Source organism: Pan paniscus, chromosome 13 (genome assembly GCF_029289425.2).
Source record: "Pan paniscus chromosome 13, NHGRI_mPanPan1-v2.0_pri, whole genome shotgun sequence".
Lineage (NCBI taxonomy): Eukaryota > Metazoa > Chordata > Mammalia > Primates > Hominidae > Pan > Pan paniscus.
In genome coordinates, this window is record NC_073262.2 from 115764966 (window position 1) to 115774312 (window position 9347).

Below are 9347 nucleotides of genomic sequence, written 5' to 3' on the forward strand. Positions count from 1 at the left end.
GGAATTCTAACCCAGGCCAGCATAATTGCAAAGCCCATATTTTTAACCACTCACAATCTACTGCTTCTGAGCCTCAGTTTTAAGTGTTAAAAAATAGAGTAATTACATGCCTACCTCACAGAATTGATGTGGAGACAAAGTGAAATAATAAGTAAAGCATCTAGCATACTAAGTGCACTCAATAAAGGATGCCCCTCTACCTTCTCTCGCTCTAGTGGTGATTATAACATTTATAATAAAGGAAACCATCCCTAAATATTCCTTACCTATATCAAAACAGAGGTATATTGGGTCTCAATTAATTTGCAAAAGGAAAATACTAACAGGCCAACAAATACATTTAACATAAACAGATACGAAGGGAAAAAAGTAAAGAAAAACAACATATTCTACCTCATTTTAGGACTGGAACTCTGCTATTGATATTTCCAAATATGATAAAAATATGTAAATATTCAAAATATATCAACATATCAAAAGTTAGGAGAGAAGAGCACGGAACCCAGAGATGAAAATTCATTATGGCTTACAGGAAGACTCTCAATAGAACACAATCGATGGTGTTACCTTTTTTTAAAAAAGTACTTCTAGTGGGAAAGACAGATTTTGAACAAAGATAGAGATGATAAGGATAATCTTTCCGCCATACGTTGTTTTGTTTTTTGAAAACGGACTTTAAATCTCAGTACTAAGCAGACTAAAAAGATAGGGAGGGAGTGGAATGAGGTGCAAAGAAAAAATTATAGCACTTTTGCTGTTAATTACCAACAAATCTATACCTCTTTTACTTTCCTTTTTTTTCCCTTTTTTTCTCTTTTGGTACATAGTTATGACATTTATCTCTGATACCTGTAAAGAAATTAAATCAGAACTATTTGTATTTAATTCCCTAATAAATAAGAACTAAATGTAAAGTACATTGGGTATATACACAAACCTAAGTACGGTGCCTTAAAACAGAAGATTTTATATCAAGCCCATCTGGTATTACATTAGGGTGTGTCCTACAGAAATCCAAGCAAGGGTGACTGCCAAACTAAGCTAAAGAAGACAACTCAGAAAGCTGGTAAGTCCCATAACATAGGCTCTATTTCAAAAAGTGCATTAGAACACCCGCCTGAAAAGATTATCTGATATCACTCCACCCTCATAATAACTCTTCTATTTCTGAGATATTTGTCACAAAAATATGGGCCAGTATTGGACACGGCAGACACCCTGAGAAGGTGACATTGTAGAGATAGCAGTTATCTAACTAACCCACAAGGTAATATCACAATTTTATGTCCCAATCCTGATAACTTCATCTTTCTGCTAAGTTCTCTAAGAGGTAAATTGATTTCTTCAAGCCTCAATTTCCACATATGAAAAATAGAAATCATAATATACTTCTGCTTCACTAGGTTCTAAAAATGGAAACTAGCTAAGAAAAAAATTAATGTGAAGTACTCTGAAAAGAATAAACTAGATTCCCTGACCTGATTATTGGTCAGAGCCTTGTAAAACTAGACTTACTACTTCTTCCGATTCCATACATGCCACCTGGCCATCAGACTGATAAATAGCATTGACTGTACAGTTGATCCACTTAACAGCTTTAAAGTAATAGAAACAAATTTTGCATCATGATGTATTTTCATACCCATTTAAGTAACTACCGGCAAAGTAAATTTATACATAAACATTATAAAAAATAGATAAGAAAAATAAAATTAATTTAAAAATTTTGAACTTTAAACAATTTTCAAAATAGTCACCTGCCAGTATAGAACAGTCTGAAACCAATACTGAACAACTATGCAAGAATTGGAAATGAGCTAACCAAGAAACAGAAGGAATCACAAAGTAAGTTTCATCTGATGGGCCGAAATACAATATGGATTATTTTTATATTGTTCTGTCTGAGATGTCTGTCTCAGATTCTTAACTCCCAGATTCTATTTTTAAAAATCACTTAACACTGTGTATTTCCAATAGCCATCAAGGCATATACTGTCATCCCTGACACCGAAGATTGTCAGCAGACTCAGTATGTACACTAATGATCTCAGGCAACAATGTCCATCTTCTTATCAAAGACATCCTCATTCCAGAAGAAAAAGTTTAAAGTTCTCTAAGAAAATTCATTCAAAACCATAGGAAGTAGTCATTATAAAATGTTAGGATCACTAATACCTCTTACTTCTTCTTAAGTTTATCTTAGATGCTAAATTTTAAAACCAAAAACTGTCAGGCATTATAACATTTTTAGTTCTCTCCCTCCCAAGTCACCAGTGCTCTATTCTAGCACTGTCAAATAATGATAGCTGCCGTCATTATTTTTATACAATAGCTGGCAGCAAGTTGCACAGAAACCCTTCATCTTAGAAGAGTTACCAAATAGCTTAAACAAATGCTGGGACCTTACAGTAGTACTGACCACCTTCCTAAAGCCAAAATAAGTGAGCTCTCATGCCTTATTGATACTTTTCTGGCCAGAATGTTAGCTGTTTTATTTTTTTTAAAAAAATTTTTACTTATTTTATTTTTTTAACCGTTTAAAAATAACTTTTTTCCTCCTTACACATATATTCCCATCCTCTCCTTCCTGCTACTAGAAACTGTCTTAAAGGTTTTCACATTTACTTTTAGCTTTAACACTTTCAATCAAAATTGCAATTCTGTTTTTGGAAGCAGGCACCCTCCAGGAAGTATATTTGAAGATATTAAAAAATGCAGAAAATAAATAAGTTCTTTTCATTTAACAAAGTCAACAATGCATGTAAAGGGATTTAGGAAAACCGGTGATCTCAGACACAAGTGATTTGACAGGCCAGATGCACACAAAAATTATTCCAAGTCACAGAAAAACATCAGAGTGACCAATTCTAGGTCTCTTGTTCTAATTAATAGACGAGAGTTCCTCTCTATCACTATTTGCTTTGGCAATCTAAAATGCTGATATTCTCCTAGATCTAACAGAGAGGAAAAATGGGTATCTTCTCCATCTAACACCTAAGTGGGTAACCTAGATACTGTAAATAGAGGCTACATAAAGGATGCAAGAGACAGCTCTGAAGTGAGAGCCAAAATATTTAACCTGCAACTCTTTGGAAAAGAACCTGAAAACACGTGCATCTTAGCCAAAACCTGTACTAACATGGAATTGCCACAGGCTAGTAAGTTAAAAAACTCTCTACCAAACATAAGTTTACTGTTGTTGGGTGAGAAAAGCTCAAATGTCAAAAGCACAGTTCTTATTTGTTCAAATTGATCATGCCTACACTCTGCACTGTTTATTTAAAAAGATGAGTGAACTGCCTTTCTGAAGCAAGTACTTGCAAAACCAGAATCAAATTCAGAAATAAAGCAGCCAATTAACCACTTGACAAGCATTTTCCTGTGGTTGTGTCTAGGGGATGACAGTCAAGTCTCTGATTAACAGTTACTCCCTACTCTATATATGCAATGTTTCTAAAGCCAATAGCTAACTAATAGAAACTACATATTATCTCTTTTTACTCTTTAGGAAATTGTGTGAGTTATCTGAGAAATAAAAACATTACACCAAATAACTAGTATATTGAAATGTAAAAATTATATTGCCTAAATTGTAGTCACAGTATATTTTTTATCAAATCAACTAGCAAAAAACATGAATGCAAAAGATTCATTATGAGATTAGTATGATAATTCAGTATACATTCACTTGCTAACTTTACTAGTTTTTTCTTTCTAATTGATACGGGAATTGTAAGGACTGCTTCTAGAATTAAATTTTCTTAGGAAGTGCTCATTACTTAAAAGAACTACAACTTTTAAATAAATAAAGCAAATTCAAACTCAATCATAATTTCAAGTCAATAGCTAAAATTACTTAAAGTTAATAAATTGCAAAATGTATTCAATAGTATTCTATATAAATTGCTTATAATTCAGTAGTATTTACTAATTACTAAGCTTGTAGTTTTATAATAACTTACAGTTTCGAGAGCTGTTAGAAGTAAAAGGAAAAAGTTGCTCTCTCTGGATAGTCAGAATACATTTACGAATATGCTTATAATTAAGTACATGATTCACTTTTCTTAGTTATTAAATCTTCAGGGGGGGGAAAAAAGGAAAGAAAATGCCTTTCCTTCACATATTGCCAAAACAGAAAACTTGTAAATTTAATTATATTTACATGTAAGTCCAATGTCCTTTCTATAACATGTAAGAATAAAATATAAATCGAAAGTATAAAGAAAACAAGATTTCAAATTACTTTTGAGTAAGAGTAATAAAGCACTTGCACTTGATAACTAAACTGATAAAATATTATAATTAAGAAAAAAGCAACCATATTCTTAATAAAGTATTTTGTCTTCTGTCACTGACAGCATGTAAGTTGCATCTTATTACATAAAAACAATGTATATTACATCAGTAAATGACCCTTTATCAAAAACAGTAGCCAAAACTGTCTTTTCCTACAAATTCAAAACATCTTTCCAAATTTTATCAGTTCTTCTCTGGACAAAAGCCTTTCAACTTTGCTACAGAAATGGATATAAATGAGTTCTATAAATTTTCAATTACACTTCACTTCCAATGTTTTGGAGAAGAAACTTTCACATTTTTTAAAAGCAAGTAACACTGTAATTTTATCACTGACGGTTTAGCTTTCTACCAAGGCAACATAAAATTATTTCATTTTTTAACTGTGAAGAGTCCTTTGGAAGTGACGTTTCCACATTTTTTACCCAACAACAACAAAAAATCCAGACATAAACCTGGCAAGTCAAACAATAACCAGCAAATTCTAACCTTTCTTACCTGATACAGGTAAGCACCAGCTCCCAAATGCCACCTTGGGATAGTTCAGACTAGTAAGCAGGCTCATGTTTTATAATACTAGAATGAACAGGAATAAATCTGTGTTGTTCTTTCTTTAGCAAAATCTATAACAGTAGCTATACCACAATGTGAGAGGACCCCACAGACCTAACAAATTAAAGTCTGTTGCTGGAGAGATACAAAAAAAAAAAAAAAATCATAAAATGAAGACTTACTGCTTGTCATGTGACTTGGTGAGGCATGCTGTCCATTGGGTGTGCTTGAGGTGAGGTCAATTGCCATATTGGAGTGCTCCCTTTCGGGTGAAAGCTCATTGTCACCTGCTTTCACAAAATATAATCTTTTGGTTTCTATTCATTGTCACATAAGATGTAATTACTAACTTTGCTTTATACACGCAATGGCATTCATAGCCTTCAAACTGTAAGGTAATACATTTTTCCCTTAGAAACTACAAGGAAATATCATTTAGAAATATACAGTTGAATGAAATGATGAGAAGCCATAATCAACCCACAATAAAAAAATTAACAAAACTTTATTATCTCAATACATAAGTTGTTGATTTCTAAAGTATCTTTCAGTTGAAAGAAATAACTTTTCTTTTAACATCTAATTTAATTGTTAAGCACACAGAATTTATAATGAGCATTTTCCAAAATGCTGGCTATCAGAGAGAGGATGGAAAAGACAGGTAGCTAAAGAAATGTCAAGTTAGGAAAGCTAATTCTCTTTCACATAATATGTCTGAAAAATTAGGTTACAGAGAAGTAAACATTTAGTACACACCATATAAATAGACATATATGAAACCTGGCCTATTCTCAACTTACAACAAAGTAAATTATAAAAAGTAGGAAAGTGTTGAACTGCTAGCTACTATTGATTTAAGTACACTACTTAACTTAGTATGTTTCTATATTTCCTTCTTATTTCACTTCAGTGCTGTCATTTTCTCAAACGCATTCAAAGGTGAAATTGTGAACAGAGAGAAAAAAGAGTACAGAATTCTCAATAAAGTTTCATAATCCAGGAATTAAAACACAGGTAATACAAAGGCAACTTTATTACCAATAACAAATCAATGAAAACTAATACTTACACGTTATATAGCCATCAATAGCCTCTGTTTCCATAGTCAAAGTGCAATGCTGCAAAACAAAATATTATACCCTTAATACAATGATTCCTTTCAGTATCTGCCATTAAATTCTTAACTTATTTGAAGCTCCAAGCAGTTAGTCCATGTTGCTGCTGCCACCTGTGCCCAGAAACATACACAGTGTACTGTATGTGCTCATTTGCAAGTCACTGAACTCTTTCTGCAAATGATCTGATTCCTGCTGGAGATAGGATAGGAAAGATAAGTGTGCTGTGAGATGGGCTAGAGCAAAAAGGGAATGACTCTCTTAATCAAAATTTATTGGGTTTAAGAAAAAATAGGGGGTATAGCTCAAATGTGTCAGCTTTAACTGGGATTTAAGTGTTTTACCATTCACTACTTCCCACAATCACACTGCAGTTTGAGGACTTCCCCAGTATACAGATAGCTCTATTCACAATTGTTGCAAGTTGGTTCATCATGTTCTAATAGGGAGGGGGAGGACAAACAAACATAAGAAAACAAAACAAAACAAAAAACTTAGTGCCCAACGGTGTCTTGAAGATTTCTACAGCAGTTGGCCAACTCCCTGACTTGTATTGACATTTTAGCCTACCCCAAGTTCTGTGTAAGCACCTGTTCAATGTAACCTTAATTTCCTGCCAGACCATGCTTGGATACAAATGCCAAGCCTACTTAATACAGTCTGATTTTGAAAATTTCATGAACTTTGGTTGTGCTAGAGAGAATCATTTAAAAAAAAAAAAAAACTTTGGGCAATTATTCTCATGCACAAATGCCACAAAACAGAATATAATTCTCAGAAACAAAAGTAAACTGTATGAGATGACACCCCCTAGCTTTGATTCACATAATGAAAAGATCGATAATCTAACTGTATTCTGTGGGGAAAAAAGTTTAAGAATTGACAAGTCCTGAGAAGATTTTTACTTTTTTTTCCCCCTTTGGCCTTGGTCCTTTTTGCCTTTAGTTTCAAAACTCTCACTGCACCAGCAGCTAAATTATTCACAATGAGCCATTTCTGTATTGATCGCCAAGTATATTTAGCCCTGGCTCCTGGAATTTCTCCATTACTTACTGGAAAACAGGCAGCTTCACTTCTTGTCTCCAAAACCACTTCCCTTCTCCCTCCCCTCCCCTTCTTCTTCACCACCACCCTCCCTTACCCCCCCCCAAAAAAACTTTTATTTCTTTCTTTATGGAATAATCAGATCAAATTCCCAACTCAGTCACTACATAGCACTTAAATTTCAACCTGCTGTACTGTTATCACATTCTTTTAAATTATGATTACATAAGGCTTTAAAGAAAGAGATCCGTAAAGTTTAAAAGAGGAGCAGTTTCTTCGGATATTTTACAAATGAGCTTATCTCTTTAAAAATGTACTCATTTAACACACACATATCAAAAAGAAAGAAACGTCAGGGAGAAGCGAAAGAAGGCTGCCCCATCAATGAAATGGTTATTAACCCTCAGAGAAGGAAAGAAGGAAAAAGAAAAAGGAGAAAGAGAAACGAAATGTACATACAAAAGAAATTGTCCTTTGATTAAAAAAGATTCATCACCATTTCCAGCTCTGTCGGGAGATCTCAGCTTCTTCTAACCCCTCAAAGAGGAGGTGACAATGTCGGGCTGAAGATAAACGGAGGGAGAAAGAAAGAAGTTTTTTGTGTTTCCCCCTTCTCTCTTTCCCTCCCTTGCCCCCTCCAAGCCAAGCCCCCTGCAGAGTTCAAGGGGAGGAGGAAGGAAAAGCACTTTACAGGTGGGTCATTCCAAGCCCAAATCCAGCAAACAGATCGGCTGATAAACAAAACCAAGAAATGAGAGAGAAGGAACACCCCCCTCCTCCTCCTCCTCCTCCTCGTCCTCCTCCTCCTCCTCCTTCCACCCCTCCCCCTCGTCCCTTAGGGATGGTCTAGTAGGAAAAGTCACTCAGGAATGGCACCACGTACTTTCAGGAAAGGAAAAAAAAGAGAGAGAGAGAGGTCAGTCAGTGCTATAGCAATGCGATTAACAAGAGAAAAAACTTGATCCACCGGTTCCTTAAGAATCGACCAAAAGCTAAGACAAGAAAACTGAAAGAAAAGGAGGAGGGGGGGGCGGGTAGAGGGGAGGGACAGTCAGGCAGAACCCAGCTAGGAACCTAGGCCAACTTCACAGGACTGTTTTTGGCCCTTGGCAAAAAAGAAAAAAATAAATAAATCTTAATTCCATCTCTTTCGCCCATACTAGAACCTGTCAAAGTGATTTAACTGCTGCCTGTTTACATGTGTCATACCAGGGTTTTTGGTTTTTTTTTTTTTAATTCCAACAGGATCTGGATATTACCTTCTATCTGGACAGCTTCAATTTATTCCAGCCTACCCAATCTTTCTTCTTGGAATTCAAGTTAAAACAAAGCAAAACAAGTCCAAATTCATGACAGCTATAGAGATGAGAACTGATTAATCGATTAACATCCCAGAAACAGATTACAAGGAGGGGACGATAAATTAAGGCAGAGGACATCATCTTCAACCCGATTCCCTGAGCGTCCTTTACAAAAATCATTACCCTAATCAGAACCACAATCCATCCCTCCCAGAGAAAAATACCTATATTATTATTATTATTACTGGTTAACAGCAACAAGTCATTTGATCACATCACAGTGCAAAACGAGATGCTATATAATTACACTTAACTTTGAAAACACTCCCCCCTTTGCAAATCATACACATATTTATATATAATCTATGAATCAGAAGACAAAACAAGAGCTGTTCTTCACCACGCAAAAGCCAAGCGGAGATTTACCTCAGCAGTGCATGCAGTAAAATAATCCCATCACCCTTTTGTTTGTGTTTACTGTTAATGTGTCCTCTGTCTTTCTTTCTTTCCTGTGCCTAACGTGTGTTTGTGCACTGCAGTTGGTGGTGGAAACTAAGGCAGTGGATCTGTAGCTAAGGGTAATCCTGTTTTTACTTCCTCCATCTTCAGCGAGGAGCAGGGTTAGCCCGGGACAGCTGGTCAAACCCCGAGAAACCGATCCGGTGGAGCCCGAGCACATCTCCCCCGCCGGCCGGGCTCGCGCAGACGCCCGCGGGCGGAGGGCGGGCTGGCGGCGGCTGCGGCGGCGGCGGCGGGCGGCGGGCAGCGGAGCCCCGGGCGCGGGCGGGCGGACGTGCGTGCGCGCGCGTGCGTGTGTGCGGGGCCCGAGCGCCTGTGCGTGTGTGTATGAGAGCGCGTGTGCGCGCGCGCGCGGGCTGGCGGGCGCGTGTGCGCGTGTCTGCGCGCTCAGCCGCTCGGCGCGCTCGGCAATCGATTACAGGACAAGTGCTGCCCCGGAGGCTCCGCGACGCGCGCACTCCCTCGCGCCCACCCGCGCGCCCGGCCGCGTCGCCCCCAGCCCGTTGGTACCCGGACTGCG

General features: G+C 36.9%; 1 protein-coding gene across 2 annotated transcripts in view; it reads right to left on the reverse strand.

Moving 5' to 3' along the window:
- The window catches only part of IKZF2 (IKAROS family zinc finger 2), a 151134-nt gene extending 142146 nt beyond the window's left edge, over positions 1-8988 (reverse strand). The window contains exons 1-4 of one of the 2 annotated variants that reach the window (XM_055109073.2): positions 8735-8988; positions 7467-7570; positions 5918-5966; positions 5031-5135 (exon numbers count right to left, since the gene is read on the reverse strand). In XM_055109073.2, the coding sequence (XP_054965048.1) occupies positions 5031-5135; positions 5918-5951 (139 nt within the window). In that variant the 5' untranslated portion in view covers positions 5952-5966; positions 7467-7570; positions 8735-8988. The remainder of the gene's footprint in view (positions 1-5030; positions 5136-5917; positions 5967-7466; positions 7571-8734) is intronic. The other variant, XM_034955067.3, reaches the window with a different exon arrangement.
- Positions 8989-9347: the final 359 nt, after the last annotated feature.